Source organism: Ananas comosus, linkage group 3 (assembly GCF_001540865.1).
Source record: "Ananas comosus cultivar F153 linkage group 3, ASM154086v1, whole genome shotgun sequence".
NCBI classification, from domain to species: domain Eukaryota; kingdom Viridiplantae; phylum Streptophyta; class Magnoliopsida; order Poales; family Bromeliaceae; genus Ananas; species Ananas comosus.
In genome coordinates this window covers 11,768,030-11,789,750 of record NC_033623.1, presented here as the reverse complement: position 1 = coordinate 11,789,750, position 21,721 = coordinate 11,768,030, and the positions used below count along the sequence as shown (strand labels likewise).

The 21,721-nt window shown below is 34.7% G+C and overlaps 1 protein-coding gene across 1 annotated transcript; it reads right to left on the bottom strand.

The window, feature by feature from the left end:
* On the bottom strand, window positions 2,242-4,554 carry LOC109707167. Its single transcript, XM_020228279.1, has 6 exons — window positions 4,365-4,554; window positions 4,070-4,291; window positions 3,881-3,960; window positions 2,888-2,963; window positions 2,697-2,816; window positions 2,242-2,597 (listed from the first exon to the last, which is right to left on the bottom strand). Exons 1-6 carry the CDS (start codon window positions 4,503-4,505, stop codon window positions 2,448-2,450), a joined length of 789 nt encoding a protein of 262 aa, XP_020083868.1. The 5' UTR covers window positions 4,506-4,554; the 3' UTR covers window positions 2,242-2,447.

Genomic DNA, 21,721 nt, shown 5'->3' with positions numbered 1-21,721 from the left:
GTGTCGATTTCTATGTAATTGGATCAAAATTTTGTATCGGTTTGGACCTGTAATATACTGAACCTTAACCAAACAGACGAAATAAAAGATAAGAGTTGTAATAGATATGGTTATAATGAGTTTGCTAGTAAAAGATAAATAGTGTTTGACGCTTCGTACGGACAAAAAATTTTGTCTGTATGACGGGTCTGTGCAAGTGCCTAATTATACTTTTGCTATGACCCAGGACGTGACAGAATCAACATTTTGCATCAAAAACTTGTCACTGTGAGCTCATGGCTCACCAAACTCAACCAAGAAGCAACTGGCGTGCTTATTTACTTAATCACATCCATCAGTTGGTTCAGGATGGTCACCTATAAACACCGCTATTTATAAGTTTAGCATTGGCTCATAGGTATTTGGTTATCCTAATAGCAACAGTTTAAAAATGTATGACTATCTTATTCCCATTATCTTAGAACTTTTCAACCCTTCGAATTTATTATTGTGATTCGTTTATGAAGCTAAATTACACAAAGGTAATCAAGGTTCTTTTTTACCAACTTGGTTATTCCAATCAGGTATATAGATCTCCAAAAATCAGATATGATCTGAAGTCTCCATTTCTTTGTAATCGGATGAAAACTTTGCGACGGACTTGTCGCTGTGAGCTCAACACTCACCAAACCCAACCAAGAAGCAACTTAGTGGGCTTATATACTAACCACATCCATTAGTTGACACCTCTATTTTATCAATGTTTTACAACCCGGATCAAACTTGCTAGTTCAACCGATTCGATCGTAAACCAGTTAATAAAACAGCTCGATTCAACCCTTTGAACCGGAGAAGCCAAAAATCTATTTTGAACCGTTCAAATCGGAGGTTCAATCAGCAAACTGTTTGAACTGCTCTGGTTCTAAACAAACTGGCTGAATTTTATTTTATTTTTGATTTTTTTCCTAATTAGTGTAATTTTAATTTTATTTATGATAATTTTTTACAGATTTTATTTTCTATTATGAAAAATAAAACTAGAAAAGTTATATCTATATAATTTGGTCTAAAAATTAGTTTTTTATAATTAAGTATTATACAAGAATAATATATATATATATAGTGTGAGGCTACTATACTTCTGGAAGCACGGAGCCTTCCGTGCTTCCAGATCGTTTTCGATGTTGCGACTTTCGAATCGTTGATCGGCTCCGTTAAACTTGATCTAGAGTATTTGAAGTACCTAGAAAATAAATTTTATAATTTTTCGATATCATTTGCCTAGTGATCAAAGGGGCTCAAAATCAATAATTTTAATGGCCGTGGTGAGCCGTTTGCAAGTTTAACGGTGTAGAAATATCCAAATCATGTAAAATTTTGATAGAAAATTCTTTATACTATATAAAACAAGATCAATATCTTTAATCTAAAATTTTAATGTCATAATATCACGTTTTGTATGATTTTTATTTTCAGTCGTTGATTTTGAGCCCCTTCGTTCACTAGGCAAATAATATCGAAAAATCGCATAATTTATTTTCTAGGTACTTCGAATACTCTAGATCAAGTTTAACGGAGCCGATTGACGATTCGAAAGTCGCAACATCGAAAACAACCTGAAAGTACGGAAGGCTCCGTACTTCCAGAAGCATAGTAGGCTCTCTCTCTCTCTCTCTCTCTCTCTCTCTCTCTCTCTATATATATATATATATATTAAAATTAAAAAATAATTAAATATTTATGATGGCATGCTGATGTCGCTGGTTCAATCAGTAACCCTTAGTTCGGTAATATTTCAGATCGTTGTTTAACCCGGTTTTTAAAACATTGCTATTTATAAGTGTAGCACTGACTCATACATAACTGTTTTAAGGTATTTGGTTGTGCTGATAGCAATAGTTTAAAAATGTATATGACTATCTTACTCCTATTATCATAAAACTTTTCGCCCTTCGAGCTTATTATTATGATTTGTTTATAAGCTAAATTAAACAGAGGTAATCAAGGTTCTTTTTTTTTTATCAAAATAGGATCTCTCTGTAGCCATGGCTAGATTAAGATAACAATGAGAGAGATAATATGTAAAACTGCGGTCTCATTCTTTCCTCAAAGTAAAACTGCTCAAGAACCTTCTTCAGAAAATATCAGGCCAAATGAGGTTGACAATTTAAGAGTAAACCTATTAATAAACTAGGCCCAATTCAGAGAAAGCCCACCCCTTTTTAGAGTTAGCCCATCCTAACCCTATATGTGAAACATTACTGATAAACTAAATATAGCACATTCTATAATTCAATGTTGGTTAGCAAAATTTGGAATCATATATTGTTCTAAAACCTACAATCTTACATTCAAGCACATAAATTCTCTATCAAGTACGCTAATCTCAAAATGACAGGACAAAAGGGAAACAAAACGAAGATAACAAGTAGATAAAAGTAAAGAAAACGATATTGCCAACTGCTTACCTACTGTGACTTATCCTCCTCTTCCTCTGCATCGGTGTTTTCATTTAGGTTTTCCAACTCATCAAGTGGCTTTCTCTCGTTCACCCATTCTCGGAACCGCTCTCTTGATTCATGCGCTGAAGGTAACTTCGTATCTCTTCTGCTTCTGCCCTGGGAGATGTAAAGTCGATGGCACGAAACCTACTAAGTATTAAATACACAGAATATAAAGGAATTGAAAGTAAAACAGTGTTGGAATAGAAGAACAACCTTTTTAGATGATTCTCGGTGACCCTGGATCTGAGTCTCTTTCTTCGGGAAAATCAGCTTTAGAGTTTCTTCAAAGAGATTGATGCCGTTGAGATCGCCGTTCTTAATACTTGTTTCCAGCTGCAATTGTAACAAATTGGGTGTCAAAAATGAAGCTTATCAGAAGCCAATAAACGACTGTTTGAACAAACCTGTATGTGGGCAATGCAGATTAGTATGCTTGCTATAGGCAACCAGCTTTCGTCCGGTGATAGTGACAAGTTTGTTCTGAAAGTTGATATTGTAGAGCATAATAAGTGGACCAGAAACTAAACAATTGAAAATAAAATCATAGAAATTACAGGGAACTGGATTTTTGCCCAATTACGGATGATCATCAAGCCCTATAGCTATAACCAATAAGCACCGTAAATGCTCGTTATTTCAGATGAGTCAGAAATTTATCTGAATTCTGACATGCTTCATCAAAATTTGCAAATAATTCAACAGCAATAATATGAAGAACTTACACAAACTTCTATGCCCTAAACCGGAAGGTTAGAACCCTGTGGTTACAGTGAACCACAACATGGGTAATACTCATCACTGATTAACATTTTCGTTGACAGGTTTACAGCCATGTATGTACAGATAATGAAGTGTCAAGACCTCCAATTGTAGTTCTATTTTTTTTTTTCTTTTTCATTTTGGCTTTTCATATGTAAACCAACAAAATAAACCCATATAAACCAGTTACTAAATCCATTAACAAACAACGCTAGGGGGTTTTGGGATTGATAAGAGACAACTCAACAAGACATCAGGAGTTAAGAAATCGGTCGTTTGACAATACAAAGGAACTAGAGTAACGGCATGAATTACTAACTAATTCTTTCAGGTGAACATAACAAATTGCTAGAATTTATGTTACCAGAGTTTAAGTGTATGTGCATAATAATCAATACAATAATAATCCACTAGAATCGACAGGAAAAGTAATCAGAGGATCGGTCGAAGATTATGTGCCATCAACATGTAAGTTTCAAGTTCTAATAATCAGACTAAAGCATATGCATAATAATAGCAGAAACAGGGATACACAATTAGTACTTAGCAGCTTAAACAAAAAAAAAAAGCGGGCTCACTATTAACACTCACTAAATACAATACTTTTTCACAATGCAACACTGATAAAGAGCACAAACCTCAAGTATGGAGCCAAGTACACGATGGAGTACACAAGATATCGTTGCCTACCACTATCAAGCCACGCAAAAACCCAACTCTAATCAACCATCCAACACATAAACGCAAAAGAGAATATCAGTTAATCATCAAATAGTAGTTTTTTTTTTGAAATTTGTTAAGAACAATAAGAAACCAAGGCATGTTACCATCCAATTAAAGTAAGGTATGAAGCTAATAATCGCCATCACTGCCAACCTCGTATCCGTCGAATCGATAGCCCCACCGCCACCGCCATCGTCGTCCTCGCCATTAGATGTTACGGGGAATATGAGAGAGTTAAGGACGCAGGCGCCAATGGCGACGGCGAAGGGGGCGTCGTGTGTGAGCTCGGCCCTGCATACACCTCCCCTTCTTCCTCTTCTACGTCCCTGCGATCGTATTAGATCAAAAATGGCAAATTTGGAAGACGATTGAAGCGGAAACGCGATGGGATAGGAGAACCTGTTTCCTGCTGCGCGAGATCTTCGTCGGGTTTTTGAGGTGTAAAACCCTAGTAGGAGTGGAGAGTGGGGTCAGGGCACAGGGGCGAAAGAGGAGAGGAGGAGATGGGGGCGACGATGAGGCGACGATGGAGACGATCATGTCGCAGCGAGGGAGAAGAGGGAGGAGGAGGAAAATGAAAAGAGGAAGAAGAAGAAGAAGGAGAAACGGGAGCGGGTTCGGGGAGGGTTTTTAGTTTCGAACCGGTTGGAACTGGCCCCGAACCGATTTGGATCCGGTTTTCTTCGGTACGGCGGAGCTCGTTTGCTCATTTGTATGTGCGTTTAGGAGCTTACTGTTCGCGAGTCAGTTTGAGCTTGCGTTCGGTCAGAAATGAACTCGAGATCGAATCATTAGTTTAATTAACGAGCTGAATACAAACTAAATTTTTTAGCTCATTTATTCAACGAGCAAAATACGAGCTAGGATCAGCCCGCTCATGTTCGGCTAGATAATAACTCGAATACATATATTTTTATATTTACTAGTTAAGTGCACGTGCAACGCACGTCACACAAATACTAAAAAAAAAAATTTATAAATAAATATTATAAATTCGATAAATAATATTTAATTATTACTAAAATAAAATGATAGAAATAAAAAATAGAATTACAATATCATAAAAGAAAGAACACAAAATCTATCATGGTATCATTAAAAAAAAANTAAAAAAATATTCTATGCTTTTACGACGCATTATTTAAATATTGAATATTTTGTTAAAAATATTTACTATTTTATTTAAGGAAAAACCTACTATCATAAATTAAAATTCAAATTATCAAATTCGCGGGTATTAAATTTATGCGGGCATTACAAATTTAAATTTTAATTTTGAATACTACATGTTAGCAGTAAATAAATTTAATTTTACGTATTACGTGATTAGCGAAGGTATTGCATGATTGGCAGGTATTACGTTAGATAAGAGATAAATTTAGTTTTACGTATGGTGGGTAGAAAAAAAATATGTGAGAAACGCGGCGTAGATAAGAGATAACGGATATAGAGGGTATTTTTATCAACAAAAATGACAGATACTTTTATTTTTATTCGTTGGATGAGATTTAATGGCGAAAACTTAAGATCTATATTTAAGAATAAATTATTATTTAAAGATTTCTTTAAAATGAGTCGTTGAAATTTACTGGACATGACAATATTAGAAAAAAAAGATAGAGATATTTTTGGAAAGGAAAAAATTTCAAAACTCACGCTTTTATAAGTAGTATAGATATAAATATATATAAATAATTAATTATATATATAATAATATAAATTTTTATTATTTGGTTCTTAGTTTAACTTAAATATAAAGTTCAACTCAATTATAAAAAGATCATTTGTATGTAAAATTTTAATTATTACATCAAAATTAAATGAGTAAGAACTCACAAATTTATTTTATATATGTATTATTCATAATTCTTTTAACTTATGTTTTAGGAGTCAGCACGTTTTCGGGTCGTCTATTTTAAATTTTTTGACTCGATATTTTAACGAGCCAGCTCGAGAGCAGGTCTCAACTCGGTCGTGCTCAGAACATTGACACCGCTATGTGCCGCGTTAGTGTTTGAATGGAAATTTGGGAGAGGAGGTAACTGACCTGGTGGTGACGGGATACAGTGGGCTTCGATTAGCTTCACGTGTTAGGACTCGGGTTTTTGACTTGGGAGACGGGTTGGACTTTCGCTTTGATCCGAGCCCGGATGCTTGAAAACGACCTCTGTTGTGGTTGCCATACCTAGGTTCAGATCTTGGGTCGGGTCGGGCTCGGATCTGAACAAATACATAAGTAAATATAAAGATTAATTTCACACGCACTATCTTCCTCCAAACTTAAATTACATAAATATCTTTCTAAAAATATTAATATAAAAAATAACTCTCTAATTTAGAAAAATTTATTACTATATATAAAAGTAGAACCCTTAATGAACCCTATGTGAGAAGCTGACACGTCTATCTATTACTATATATAAAAGTAGAACCCTTAATGAACCCTATGTGAGAAGCTGACACGTGGCTTTCTATATGTTTGCCACGTATTATTTGTTTAATTAATTATTTAAAATTATTGGTTGCGAAATACGCAATTATCTGTTGCGAATTATTTGAAATGATTGGTTGCGAAAGCTGACACGTGGCTTTCTATATGTTTGCCACGTGTCAAACTCAAATATGATATTTGGTTACGAATTATTTAAAATTATTTGTTTAATTAATTATTTAAAATTATTGGTTGCGAAATACGCAATAATCTGTTGCGAATTATTTGAAATGATTGGTTGCGAAAAAATCGGTATAGATGACCAAAGTAAAAACGAAATGATTGGCGGTTGCTTTGAAATTATTCTTTGCGAAAGAATTTATTAGTATAGATATAATTTTTACTTCGTAATTTTTTTTTTCTCTACTGTCATTCGTAAGGATATTTGGTTACGAATTATTTAAAATTATTTGTTTAATTAATCTATCTATTACTATATATAAAAGTAGAACCCTTAATGAACCCTATGTGAGAAGCTGACACGTGGCTTTCATATGTTTGCCACGTGTCAAACTCAAATATGGATATTTGGTTACGAATTATTTAAAATTATTTGTTTAATAAATTATTTAAAATTATTGGTTGCGAAATACGCAATAATCTGTTGCGAATTATTTGAAATGATTGGTTGCGAAAAAATCGGTATAGATGACCAAAGTAAAAACGAAATGATTGGCGGTTGCTTTGAAATTATTCTTTGCGAAAGAATTTATTAGTATAGATATAATTTTTACTTCGTAATTTTTTTTTTCTCTACTGTCATTCGTAAGGATATTTGGTTACGAATTATTTAAAATTATTTGTTTAATTAATCTATCTATTACTATATATAAAAGTAGAACCCTTAATGAACCCTATGTGAGAAGCTGACACGTGGCTTTCTATATGCTAGCCACGGTGTGCTCAACTCAAATATAGAATTTTGGGTTATTAGATTGCGACAGACTATACTATTACAAATAGTAAATAAACAAATCATATTAATTTAGACAAAGAAGAAAATAGATCTATTAACGTATTTGTAATTAAATTAATTGTTATTATGACTATCATGAGACCAAATGATGTTGATTAAAAAAAAAAAAACTTAAGTTAGTGCGCGAAAAAAAAATGATTATAAATGAATCATAAATAAAACAATTACTTTTCGATGAAAATAATTTATTAATTAACATATGATACTTACGGACATTATTTATAATTAGGTATAAACTGACGATAATCGGAGTCCAAAACTTCGAAGCATTTTTAATATATCATAACTTTATAGGAATAAATAATAATCAACAATTTAAAAAAAAATATCACGATATTTTATGTGATAATCTTTAGAGGAGCTCATTTAAATTGCTCTTAATATGATCGGTAACTTTTATCATATATTATTACCAATGTGTGTATATATAAGCCAATTTGCATAAAATAATTACTATTTTGGGCTTTTTGCAAATCGGCCAATCTTTTTTATTTTTGCCAGATTCAACAAACTGACAAAATTACCCTTTATACTTTTTCCTTCATCTATTTTTTTCTCTCGTTCTTGTTTCTTCTCTTCCCAGAGAGCGACGGCAGGGAGGAAGCGGCTTGTCCTACCATTCTTACCCGCTGTTGCAACACCCCACACTCACTCGCCTCGACCCTGCCGAGCCGCACTGCGACTTTTTTTTTTTCTCTCCACTCTCCTCCACGTTTACTCGACGAGACGCCTCTCTCGCCTTCCCCGCCCTTCTCGTCCTCTCCCTCTCCTTCTCTCTGCCCCTCCGACGATCGACGCCATTTTCTTCGACGCGACCAATATGCCGACGAATCCTTTTCCCTCACCTGCAACTCCGCACCCTTTCCTCGCCTCCGACCTGCGACGGCCAAGCCGCGACTCTTTTTTTTTTTTTTTCTCTTTGACTCTCCTCACTGTTCTCTGACGACGACGTCTCTCTTTGCCCTTCTCTGCCCTTTCTCCTCTCATCTCTCCCTCATCCTCTGCCGCCTTCTGACGACGATAATCTTCGCTTGGCGCGACGCCGTGGAGCCGGTCACTTGCGCGCCTGAGCCTCGGAGCGGGTCGGTCTTAGCGCATCGCGCGGGCCGTGAAAGGGTGACAAAAAAATTATAAAAAAAACAAGAAAAAAAATAAAGAAAAAAAATTATAGAAAAAGAACGGATGAAGATGAAATTGTATCGGTTAACTGCAAAAAAAATGTATAAGTTGCACTAATTATATGTAATCGCAGCTTTAAGATTGAAATTACACTCTTAGAAATATTACACTGTTTCTCATCTTATTGCACTTTCAGATGTAACTGCACCACTTAATGATTTAAAAAATTTACACTCTTTTAAACAAAATCTGCATTGTTCTTTCCTCTGTTACACCATTTTTTCTTATTACACTATTTTTATCTTATACTGCACCCATTTAAGAATAGTTTATACTGCTTTCTCCTCTATTGCATTATTTTTTCTTTGTTGCACTATTCTTCTCTTGGTTGCATTATTTCTCTCTTGTTACACTGTTCTCTCTTAAAGGCGTGTCTAGTTTTAGAATAAAAAAACAGTATAAACAGTAGTAGAAAAGCTGCAATGAAGATGAGAAAGAGTTGCACAAGAGAAGAAATGTATAAATATCTCTTAAAGGGGTGCAGTTTAAGATAAAAAAAGAATTTAATAAGTAGGAAAATACAGCTGCAACAAGAGGAAAATAATGCCAACTTTCGTTTAAGAGTGTAATTTCATCTAATGGATGTAGTTAATCTGAAAGAGTGCATAAGAGGAGAAACAGTTTTAAATCTCCAAAAAGTGTGAAATTTTGTTTAAGAGTATAATTTTCATCTTAAGCTGCTATTTATATTTTAAGTAATGTACTTATAATTTTTTTTCAGTACATGCAATTTCATCGTCGTCCTGTTTTTTTTATAAATTTTTTACTTTAATTTTTTCTTGCTTTTTTATAATTTTTTTGTCACCTCTCTGCAACGCCATCGCGCTCTGACGTGCGTGACGACCCCTGCTTGCGGCTAACAGCGCTCGCATGACCTCCACAGGTAATCGGCGCCGAGTTGGCGGCCGGGAGATGCATCGTCGAACGCGAGACGGCATAGGAGGAAGGAGAGACGAGGACGGTAATGGCGAGGAGGGGCAAGAGAGGATCGTTCATCAGGAGACAGGGAGGAGAGTCGAAAGAAAACAAAAAGTGGTCGCGCACGCCTCAGCGAGTCGCAGGAGAAAGTGCGGGGGGTGTGGGCGATGAGTCGCTCGTCCTCCGCGTCCTTAGAAGAGCAAAAAAAAGAACGAGGAAAAAGAGAGAGAGGAAAAAGCGTATAGGTGACCTTTGCAATAGTCCAAAACATAAGTGATTTTATAGGCAATTGGCTATATATATATTAGAGTTTTGTAGATACTATCAGTAGTAAATTGAGCCGTCGTTTACTATTATTTATGTTCGATTGATGAGCTTCCAAATTGACGATCGGCTCGTCTTGAACATGATTATTACACTTTGAAGTGTTTAGAAATCAAATTTCAATCCTTTTCGCATCATTTGCCTAATGAATACAAAAAGTTTCAAATTTTTGTAATTTTAACGGTGATAAGATGGTTTTGTATTTTAACGGTCGTAAATATATCAAATCAATGATTTTTGGTGTGAGAAAATTCTGGTTAAAAACTTATTTAAACAAGATCTATACTCTTGCATCTTGAATTATAAGACTCCTATCATCATTTTTTAAAAAATATACATTTATCAGTCATTCATTTTCTGTTCACTTGATTGGATAAAGAAAATATGCGAAAGTGCGTGAATTGATTCTGATAATTACATCATGCCGTTTAGAATTCATATTTAACGACGCACATCCGTCAATTTTGGAAGCGTCTTATCTCGTAAAACAAATAGGCAGTAAAACGGCTCGTTTTACTACTGATAGTATTCTAAGCTAAACCATATATATTATATATATATATATAGATAGAATATGTACTATACTATCAATATTACCAAGCCCTTAGGTACTTTGAGTTTCTCGACGCCTTGGATGACAAATATGCGGTATTAGGATGATAGCTGGTCCCGGTTAAATGATAGAGTGGTCCCTAGGATTGAAGTGGGGTGGTTGATTTATAGTATAATCTAACGGTGGAATGATCAAAAGTAGATCTAACGATAGAAAATCAATATGTACGAGCGGCTCGGTATTATCGATGTATAGTAGCCGGACTATATACTATATATTATATATATTATATAATATATAATATATATATAATATATAATTTGAGTTCTATGCTTTTAAAAGTACAAGTCAATTGTGGTTGTAAGAGTTTAGCTTTGGATTAAGGGATTGCGGTTAATTCAATGTGGGCTCCCTAAGGTTAAGTGAGTGGTTGGATTGAATAGATAATTAACGGCGTGAAAGATGCGATAAAGGCGGTAAATAAATCTAACTGGTTAAAAAATGTACAAGTTACAAATACTTGGTACTTTTATAAGCACCATATCTCTCGTCTCCTCTCTCTCTCCTCTCTCTCTCTCTCTATATACTATATATATATATAATATTAATAGAGCAGAGAGGGAAAGATGTGAGAAGACGAAGAGGGAAATTCCTGATATTGATGCAGATGAGGAGATATAAGAGAGAGAGAGAGAGAGAGAGTTGCGACTGAGCGTACTAATTTAGTAAGCAAAATTTTTTGTTGCTACCAGTTTTTATCCTTTGGATCAACTCTTTTCCATCTTTCTAACATTGGGATAAATGCTATAATCCAGTGGGAAACCACTCAACCGTAGGGACCAACTCAACTGCTGACGCTAATATCATCCTAACCCTTACATTTTCATCCAAGGGTTAAAACCTTGACTAGCAAAAGAGCGTTTTCTATTAATAGTATTCCAGCCTAAATTCTATATATATATATAACATTCGTGTGCCAAATTCATAAGGGCCGTTGTTTGGGTGTAAGTAGAATGATGCAATCCAAGTTGCCATCACTCGCTTATTTATTTTGTGTAAGTGAAAAAATAATGGTAACTCAAGTTACGTTAGGGCTCATTTCACCTACTTATCGACTTCGCTCCTCTAAATGCCAACTCGATTCACCACACTCACATTTTCTAAAAAAATTTATTAAAACAATAAAACTAAATTTATCTTCGTTATAATAGATAGAATTACTTTTATTTATAATAGGATTAGGGGCATTACCTTTAATAATAATAAAAAATTTAATTTATATATAGTGCTTTAAATTTATAGTTTATAAATTTCGTACTGTATTTAGGAGATAATGAAATCTTACTTACATCAAACAAACATAGAACTAAAAAAAACGAAATTACAGCGACCAATTTAATCAAACAACAAGAAGACACACTAATTGAATTTAATTTTTTTAAAATTATACGAGTTACTTCAAAATAAACAACAAAAAATTAATTACATTTCCAAAAAACTCATAATTACCACTACACTGACTTATTGGATTTACAGATTTTTAATCCAAACGCCCTAAATGACTAAGTCGCCTAATCGATTCCAACGAGTGCTGAGCTTGGAAATTGAAAGAAAAGTCGAAAGAACACTGAGGATCGAATCAATCTCTTCAGAAAGATCTTATCGGGGCTCCAATCACACTTCAATAAATCTATTGAAATAGGCTCGCTAATTAATAATAATCTCATAACAATATATAACGATAATATTATATATATATTCGTCATAACTGCTAGTGCATACGTATGAGACTTGTGTGAAAATTATGTTCCTTATAGTGGGCATTTTTGGTTTTTTATTTTTTTTTTTTAAATAGTATTCTTTCATTAAATTCATCATTTTGGTCAGACTATCCAACGTTTTAAATCTTTAAAAATTTACTATTTAAATATTTAAATTTATTTAATTTAAATAATTTAATAATTTTTTAAATACAAAATTTTATCTAATTATTTTTGAATTTGCTAATTTGTTAAACTATATAAAATATTCTAATAAACTCGTAAGAATAACAGCCGATCTAAATTTGAAGTTAAAGTTAAATAAATTTAAAAATTATAGTAAAAATTAAATTTAAAACGTTGGATCCAAAATGTGTCAGTTGCAAGAGAAGTATCATATATACTCTTTTTTTTTTTCTCTTTTTTTTCTATTTTGCTATTTTAACAGCCTAAACGAAAAAAAATCGAAAAAATTCAAAACTTGGCTTCGCGGTAAGATCAGATTTTTCACCTCCAACGGAAGCTCGCGAGACCAACAACGTCCCAGCAGGCCACCATGATACCACACATCCACCGCCACTCACCGTCTCCACCACCGCCCTATCCCACTTTTTTCTATTTTTTTTTCTTTCTTGGGGTTTTGTTTCGATCCCCGATTCCCACCACTCCCAATCATTTTCTTCTCTTCCCGCCGCCGCAAGCAATCGCAGACCGTCTGATCCTCCTCGGGTATCTCCTCCAACTATCGAACTAAAACCCTACCCTAACCCTAACCTAGACCCGCCTCGCCTCTCTCCCTTTCGCCGCGCGCTTCCTCCACAGCCACACGCCGCGCCGCCGGGGGGGCACTCCAGCCTCCACCTGCTCGCCGCCTTCTCGCCGGGAAGACGCCAAGCCGGCCACTTGACCTCCCCGCGTCAGCTCGAACCGCGCCCCGTGCCCGTCAGAGAGGCGCTCCATGGCCGCTCGCTAACACGACGCGCCCGGCGCCGCCGAGCTCACCCGCGGAGCGTAGTCGAGCGCCAGGCTTCGGGCCGGGCGCCGTCGATCTCGTGCAATGTTAGAGTAGGGTTAGGGTCTCGGGGACGGGCTCGACGTGGCTAGGAGAGAGGCGCGAGAGAACCCGTAGTTGAGGCGATAGTAATCGCGTCGTTGTCGTCGACGGCACATCGTGTGCGCGCCGTTGATCTCATCTCCTCTCTCTCTTTCTTGCTGTATAGCATTAGGTTAAGGGTGGGTTTGCTAATAAAAAGGATTTGTATAAAAAGGAGGCGACGAGAGAGGGAGAGAAGGAGAAGATAGCTCGCAAGCGGTGGGCGGGTAAGTAGAGAGCGACAGCTGTTTGTTTATTTATTTTTCTTTTCTTTTTGTCCAGTCCTTTTTTTTTTTTTATCTTTCTACAATATTATTTACGCCACTGAGAAACCCGCTGCTTCCCAGTTGCGGATAAAAATTATTAAACTAATTAATAAATAATAACATCTTAAATATTTTTTTGTATTTTCACTTGTCACAATACGAAAGGGTCCTACTATTGCGTTTCAAGGATGGAACCGACGTCACTTCTCGGCAATGTGGATAGTGAGAATGACGATGATCCATTCGGTGGAGTTGGAGACATGTTGTTGCGGGCCAACTAGAAGGAGGAAGAAGGGCAGGTGTATATGAGAAAAAGTAAGCAAAGAGAATCTGATTAATATGAAAATATGGAGGAAGAATTTGTGGTACTAAAAATTTTAGATGTATTAATAATATATTAATTTAAAGTTCGGAAAGGGAAGCGAGTAATATATGGTGAGGACAAATTGACATTGAGGTTGATAATGATAATGTTAGATATATTAATTAAATATATTAAATTGAAAGTTTAAAGAGAAGATGAACAACTTGAAAGTTTCGGGTAGATGATAACGTTCAGATACTTTATATAAATATTATTAATTGAAAGTTTGATAAAGAAATATGAAAAGGATCAAATGGGTGATTTAGAGTGAAAAATTAATTTGCACGTGCTGTAAATAAATATTGAAAATTTAGCTCATATAAGTTAATAGATCATATTTTCAATAATTAATTTTTTTACAAAAAATTAATAAATTCCATCTCATTAATTAAAAATTATTATATATATTTCATAAAAAATAAAAATATATAATTAATGATATGATGTAAATGTGATTTAATATACTTTTTTCAGTCGTCTCTTCAAAAGGCTCGGCCTGCACACGTGTGGCGGAACTCTAGGTTCTAGAAAGCATTCGACACGTGGCAGAAGACGAATGAAGCTATCGTGAATGACTATTCATGGTGATGGTATAGTACAAAAAACAAGTAGTTTGAAAATTCTTTTAAAAAAAAAAAAACAAACCCAAATTGAGTCTGAACCCATGCGGTGGGAAATAAAATTTGAGCAAGCAGCTTTTTAATAAAATTTGTTGATAAAATTTTCGATTCGTGCAATTTATTATTATTATATTTTATCTAAAAATTTCATTACTAAAACTCTTTGAAAAAACATAAAATTTAGAGAGAAGATACAGCTTTAGATAGGGGTAAATTAATAACATATGACTTAAATATAGGAGCTTTTTCAAAAATTAAACGATTAATATATACGACACGTATTTTCTATTTTTGGATAAAATTGTCTAAAATTATATTTTTAATGAAAATATTTTTATTAATTAGTTTTATCTGATTTGACGTGTATATTCATCGCTTTGCAACAACATCCGTCACTAAACGTCCTAGAGCAAGTGGCCAAAAATTGTATGGTGAAATTCAAGATGCCCAATTTCAAATCTAATTCGCTATCACCATTCCAACGCCTACAGTTATTTCTAAATGAAATAAACGAAGCGATACTATACTATCTCTAAAAAAAAATAAACAATCATCCCTCGAGTGAGGAAATCTATTTGTAACAAGCAATTATATCTCTCTTCTTAAAAAAATACAATAAAAAATATTTTTTTATTAATCATAACGGAACACAGTGAATTCAAAAAAATAATTTTATTGATTAAAATACCACGGTCAGTATTATAACTATACATTCTTATTTTTTTTTTTTTTCTCTCGAGTGAACTTTTTTCTGATTGAAATCTAAGTTTAGTGAAAAATATATAAAATAAAAGCTCGGATACAGTAAACAACCAAGTGCAGGATGTTCTCGGTTATTGAGAAGTGGTGGCCGGTCGCCTGTCTGTTCCAACGGGCAGGACACACATACCCGCGGTCTGGACAGGCAGAAAGAGGTCTAAAGTTGCTGATGCATCGTGCATGGAGACTATAAATATGTGTCAATATATTCGTAGGAAGAACACGGTGCTACTTTCTAAGTACTAACGCTTGTCAGTTATTTGTTTGGTAATATAATGGTTAGAGTCCTTTTCTCTTTAAAGTTTCAAATTTGAAAGCACTTTTTAACCTGCTTTTTTTTATATTAATGCTATATTAATATTAACAGAACAAGCGTTTCATAAGAAGTAGTACTTACATTTTTTTTTCATGGGTGGTTGTCATCGTAATTTTTGTATAGCCATAAAAACGAAAAATTTGAGAGTATTTTGAAAAAAACTTTTGCGTAATTAAAAATAGGAGAAGCATTTGTGGTATTATTCTTCAAAAATTTTTCATTTCTAGTGTTATCTTCTTGAAAAGTTAATATTAAAATATATCTTTTTAACTTTCAAAGTCCTTCAAATAATTATAATTAAATTCTTGTTAGGTAGAACTATTAGAAACTTAGTCGTTATCTCTAAAAATTATCATTTTGCCCTTCAAAATATATCATTTATTATCACTAATATTTTTTTATTGCCATTAGTTAAGCGACAAAAATAATATTTTTGATCTTTTACCTTTTCCAATACTATACTTTTGTCAGTTGCTATTTTTTTTTTATTTGCTTAATAGGAAGTAAAATAAATATTTTTAATATTTTCTAGCTATTGGGTTACAAATTTAACTCGATTTTAGTCCGAGATGATAACAAACACTAAGCATGAATTTTTTAAATAACGAACAAAAATATTAAGAGTATATTGAAATTAAAAAAAAAGTAAAATAATAAAATATTTCAGAGACTTGAGGATATAATTAAGGCGATGTACCCATAAAAATAATTGATCTATACCACCGCCATTACTAAATCTACTAATTCTGCACAACTAAGCTGAGTAATAACAACTGAGTGTTTACATAAAATTGTATTTTTTTCAGCTGTGACTTAAATTGAATTATTGTAATTATTCCAGTAATTTTTTTTCAATTTATGGTTCTATTTGAACCATAGTCTAAGTAATTATGTCAGTTTTATTTTTGCTCACCCCCATATAATTATTAAAATGTTAAGCCGATGAAATTAATTGAGTAATTTAATAAATTTTTGCACTTAATTTTACTAAAATATACTTAATTTCGAAGAGCTTGAATTGTTAAAGGAGTAGTATAGTCAAAAGTTTGAAGTAAAGACATCGCAAAAAATGCCTACGGATTGAAGGTCTCATCAAAGGGTTTCAAGTTGAGTAGAGTCATTTCAAAAGGCGAGCTTATCTCCGACATTTTTATAAACTTTTTTTATGACGAAATGTATTGTTGATAAAGATCAATCAAAGAAAGAAATTAAACACTGATGTGAGGTCTCCGGATTGACATTAGTACTGTATATATTAATATATATGATCAGAACAATTTTATACCGGCAACTATAATATTTTCGACGAGTGTATTAGACTCAAAAGAATTAAGGAGAATTACGTAGTTAGATTAGAGTAGTTTTAGGGATTGGATGACCTCGCTGTAAAGTAGAGTGTACTATAGGATGAATGCTCCTAAAAGTGGGAATGTCACAACTAATCTCTAAGATATTCTCTATTGACGAATTAACGACAATCTGAACGTTCATAATTTGGTAAGAAATCCATACCACAACACGACACACATCATAAGAACAAGTTCAGTACATTTCGTGCATCATGCCCTATATATGCTTTTGTTTTACATTCAATCTTTTATAAGCTTAAAATATCAAATCTTATATTCGAAATCATTCGGAGTATATATGAGCATTACACGTAAGACCTATATCACAAAAGGCACAGAACAGTGCGAGTTGTTCTAGAACGCTACTGGCCGCTCTGATTTTTCTTTCCCTTTGACTTCACGCCCCTCTGAGGCTCTTTGGTGATTGCTATGTTTTGTGATTAATAGTGTGTTTGTGTTTTTTTGTTGGTGTGAAACCACTTTGAAGTGGTTTTGTGGGTGTAGGGTCCTAGTCAAAGCTTCCCGAGACTTTGACGTTTATTTTCCTGACCTAACTCGAATGGCTTTGTAAAATCTGTCTTCTTCTCCGGCTACGCTGACACACCACTGATACTTGTTTCTCGTGTTCTCCGTATATACGAAACTTCTTGTCCTCCTCCTCTTCATTCATGAAGAGTCTCTGCTCTCTGAGAGATTGATTCCTTCAGGTTTATTGGCCTCTGTGCGATCGACTGTTCAGAGCTTCTGTAGAATTGCAAATGGCTCAGCTTGCATTTGACGATTCTCTTCTTCTCTGAGAAGGATTTCCTTCCCAGTGTGTTCTGTTGTAGTTCTTGAGATTCGTTAGTTATAGTTCGAATTAGATCTTGCATTATTAGTTGCTCTCCTCCCCTTTGTAGTTTACTTTCAATCTCCATAACCTGCGAAAAATCAATGTTAATATCAATATATTTTCAGCTGTCTTTTATTGCTTAGAAAAAGAAGAAAACACACTGAGTAGCTAGAACACTTTAGCTCGGAGAATTGATCCCGTTGCTGTTCTCCTGAGTTTGTATTCAAGTTACCTTAATCTGACATATTGGTTTCGATAACATGCGTTATTAGTAGCTTTACTCAGCTGCAGGAGGAACAGCACGATGTACTGGCGCGGTCCGAAAACAAGGACAGAAGTAATAACTTTAGTCGCAACTAGATTGAGAGTGTATTTTGCTGTCTTTCAATTGCATTCAGTTTCAACAATCTAAGTAGACAATCATCAAAAGAGGGACCATCAGATTTATTCTTGCAATAATCACAATAAAATCATGAAACAGTCTTGGTTGTTTAGAAAACTTGTGGGAGATGGACCTCTCAGCATTGGGAGTTTTGCTGCTCTTTTAATAGATATTCCAAGTTTTACCATGTGTCGAAATAGAGAGTTTAATTTTTTTTTTTCAATGTAATATCAACTTATTAAGATCTACTGAGAAAGATATAGCAAATTACAGATGTTGTACTTTTTCTCAAGGGATGCACATTTCATTCCTTGCCCTTCAATATTCTCTGAGAGAGGGTAGGGGGATGGGCACTGTTGCTTCTTATGGAAAAGCTCATGGAAACTCATCTTCGACTGTAGTTGGCTCTCAAGCTCTTGTTCGACTATATAAAGAACAATAAGGCACTGGACAACTAATAAACAATAATGATTGTAGATGTTTTCAAAAGTTAAAAATCAAATACATTCTCAAGCAGTTTTTTATAATTCTGCTCTTTCCTCTGATTTTGCTCTCTAGTTTGACAGTTTTCTCTAGTGTTCTCATGCGTGCTCTCCTTAGTTCTAGTGTCATGCTTTGCCTTGTATCAAGCTTCAGCAGAAGAAAACATAAAATACTTAGCGAAACTAAGAAAACAGTTATGATTCGGAGAAAATTTTTTCCATGGTATATTCATGCTACCATTTGCTTCATCTTTTAACGTTTCTCCTAGTGTTCAACTGCGCTTCTTTGCCGCGGACATAACTCAATACACGCACTCGGCTTGAAAAGTTCAAGACTCTAGCTGTTCTCACCTACGTCCATTTTTCTGAGCTGATTTGAACGAATTAGTGTTTAGAGTCACAACCATGGACAACCTAAAGAACGCAAATTATGAAATTATAGCTGCTGAAACGTAGCAAATTCTGTGAAGCACTCCAATTACTAGCGAAATCTTGCAGCAAATGTGTCAACTTGGAATTTCCCTAGAAAAACCAATGTAGCTTTTATTAATGCCATTTCGGGATAAAAAAAAAAAGGGAAATAATTTGGTTGATTGTGCAAACTTTGATCTACTTCTTTTTTTTTTCAGGGGGCGAAATAAATTTGGATAGTTATACAGATGGCTGTGTTTTACAGAGATTATTCTTCAGTCAACTAAGAAGATAAGCTAACAACAGCAACTTCGCTGATATTCAATACCTGTAGGGAACATGGCTGCTTTGTTTGCAAGAGCAGAAATGAATCGCAAGAGGCTGAAAGCGGATTTATTGATGTTCTGAGCATTCCTGTGAAGCCTCTCTCCTTGCACTTCGGTCTTCGCAAGCCTCTCAATTCCGGCCAGATCTCAAGCCATAAGCTTGCTTTTTGTCACTCCCGTTCATCAAATTCTTCGCCTTCACCATTATGATAAGCATGCTGAATAAATGAAAGAAAACAATCTGCCATGACCATAAGCTAGACCACTTGTCACCGACCCGCAATGCTTCGTAAGTTATAATCCACTAACAGGAATCGACTGCTATGTCATTTACGTTATTCGTACCCACAGTCTCGCATTACTTCCATGCTGTAAGCAAGTCCCATACCTCCTTATGCTCTTCAATCCTTGGCTATTACATTATACCGGCACATATGAAATCCTTCAGCAGCTGTTTTATTTCCACCTAATGTTACAAAACTAAAATTCAATCTACAGTTAATCAAATTTTTCTGACAAAACAAAGACGTATTTTGCAGTATATATCCTCAAACTATGTGTATTACGCTTTATTATTGCCCTAGAAATATTTTTTTGTGCAATGCTCCCGTGTAAGAAGTATCGCTAACGAACAATTGTCTTACTTGAAATATTGAACCCAAATAACTGCTAACAAACCACGACATGACAAGATCACCGTCATCTTTTCCATCAATACCGCAAATCAACGGGTACCTAGCATTCGCAAACACATAAAAGCGGTAATGAATGCAGATTGACAATAGTGTTGTACTTGCATATCTTCACAAGTTTCTCTAATCAGGTATGGGTTTATCGCTACATACAGATGCTATTTGTTAATGTATGAGTATAAACATAGAAGCTTGCATCTTGAGGTCATATATACACAAAAAATCCAAAGACAAATTTTTGTTCCGTGAAGATATTTTACTTCTTGGACGATGGGGATGATTGCAACAAGTCCCTTAATTTTTCATTGTAAACCTCAGGAACACTGACAGAGATGTCGTAGAGAACAGTCTCCTGCCTCTCTCTGCAATCTGAAACAACTCCTCCAGAGTGCTCTAAGTTCACTCTCTATTTTCTTCGCGCTTCCATTTGAATGTCTTTCCGATACCGGTTTGCCCTAGGCAAATTATGCACACATTGTAGCCATCTAAGATGAGTGACAATGGGATGCATCCGTATAAAAACACAGCTGATTCATGTAACAAATTAGCTTATATCAGTCTTCAGTCAATATATGAGCTAAGAATGGCTCAATCAAAACAAGCACTATAGAATTTTGTGCTAATTTAAAGTCATTATTAACAACAAAGACATTAAATTTTGATTACTTGATTAAACACTTGCCTGATCGTCTGGGTGTGTACACTCTGTCGGAACCTGAAGTTTATTCTTGGTAGATCCACCAATGAATGATCCCAATATCACCATCCTGGCGGCATCAAAATCTACTACTGCTTTGTAACCTGCTGAAGTCTTTCCTTACTTATGGCGACAACGACAGAACACTCTAATATTCCCTGAAGACACTTCGCTTATAATACTGAAGAGGTGGGGGGGTGGGTTGGAGAGAGAGCGGGGAGAGAGACGAGAGAGCGAGACTTTTGTTCCTGCGACCTGATTATATAGCCTTCTTCCTCCTGTGACCATCTCTTCAGTTTATTTAAATTTCAGATCTTCGCACTGAGCAAGCTGCCAAAGATGATGCTAAAATGCTCACACGCGCATAGGATTTTCACATATCTTAATGAAGTGATTTGAAATCCTAAGGACCTGAACTCAAAGGATCATCTTATTCATATCTGGAATTGAGTTTGACATCATGCGCATCTAAGAAGTTGGATGCTCTTTTTTCATAGCCTGAAGTATCCCAAAAACTCCATTTTAGGGGAATTAACGGAAATATCCACTTATTCCTTTTAATATGTATGAATTGAAATGTTACCTTGATTCTTTACTTCAAATTGATTATAGACCAAAAATTCCATAGCTTCTTTCGTGCTCATAACCTTTAAAGACATCTCCAATTTGTCCGTCTGTGTTTCGACAGTCGTTTAATAGCAAAATAGTAATCAAGTAAAACAAATAAAAACAGACATACAAAACAAAGCGATTCGAAGACAAAATTCAATTTATTACAAGATTTCAAGCTTGAGATAATTGTGTTCGTATATTTACATTTGAGCTCTCTAGCTCTTCTTTGTCGCTGTTACGGGACCAAGCAGATAGACTCGGTCTGCTCTTTATTTGACATTCGTATGGTTAGTATGAATTTTCTTCTCATACTTAGCGATGAACTTGCGTTCGAGCTCTATTCTGCAAATGAAC

Coding starts and splice junctions, on each gene's coding strand:
- LOC109707167 (XM_020228279.1), bottom strand. CDS start 4,505: ATGATCGTCTCCATCGTCGCCTCATCGTCGCCCCCATCTCCTCCTCTC. Junction 2,964..3,880: donor TACTTGGCTCCATACTTGAG/GTTTGTGCTCTT, acceptor ATCAACTTTCAG/AACAAACTTGTCACTATCAC. Junction 2,598..2,696: donor ACCGAGAATCATCTAAAAAG/GTTGTTCTTCTA, acceptor TACATCTCCCAG/GGCAGAAGCAGAAGAGATAC.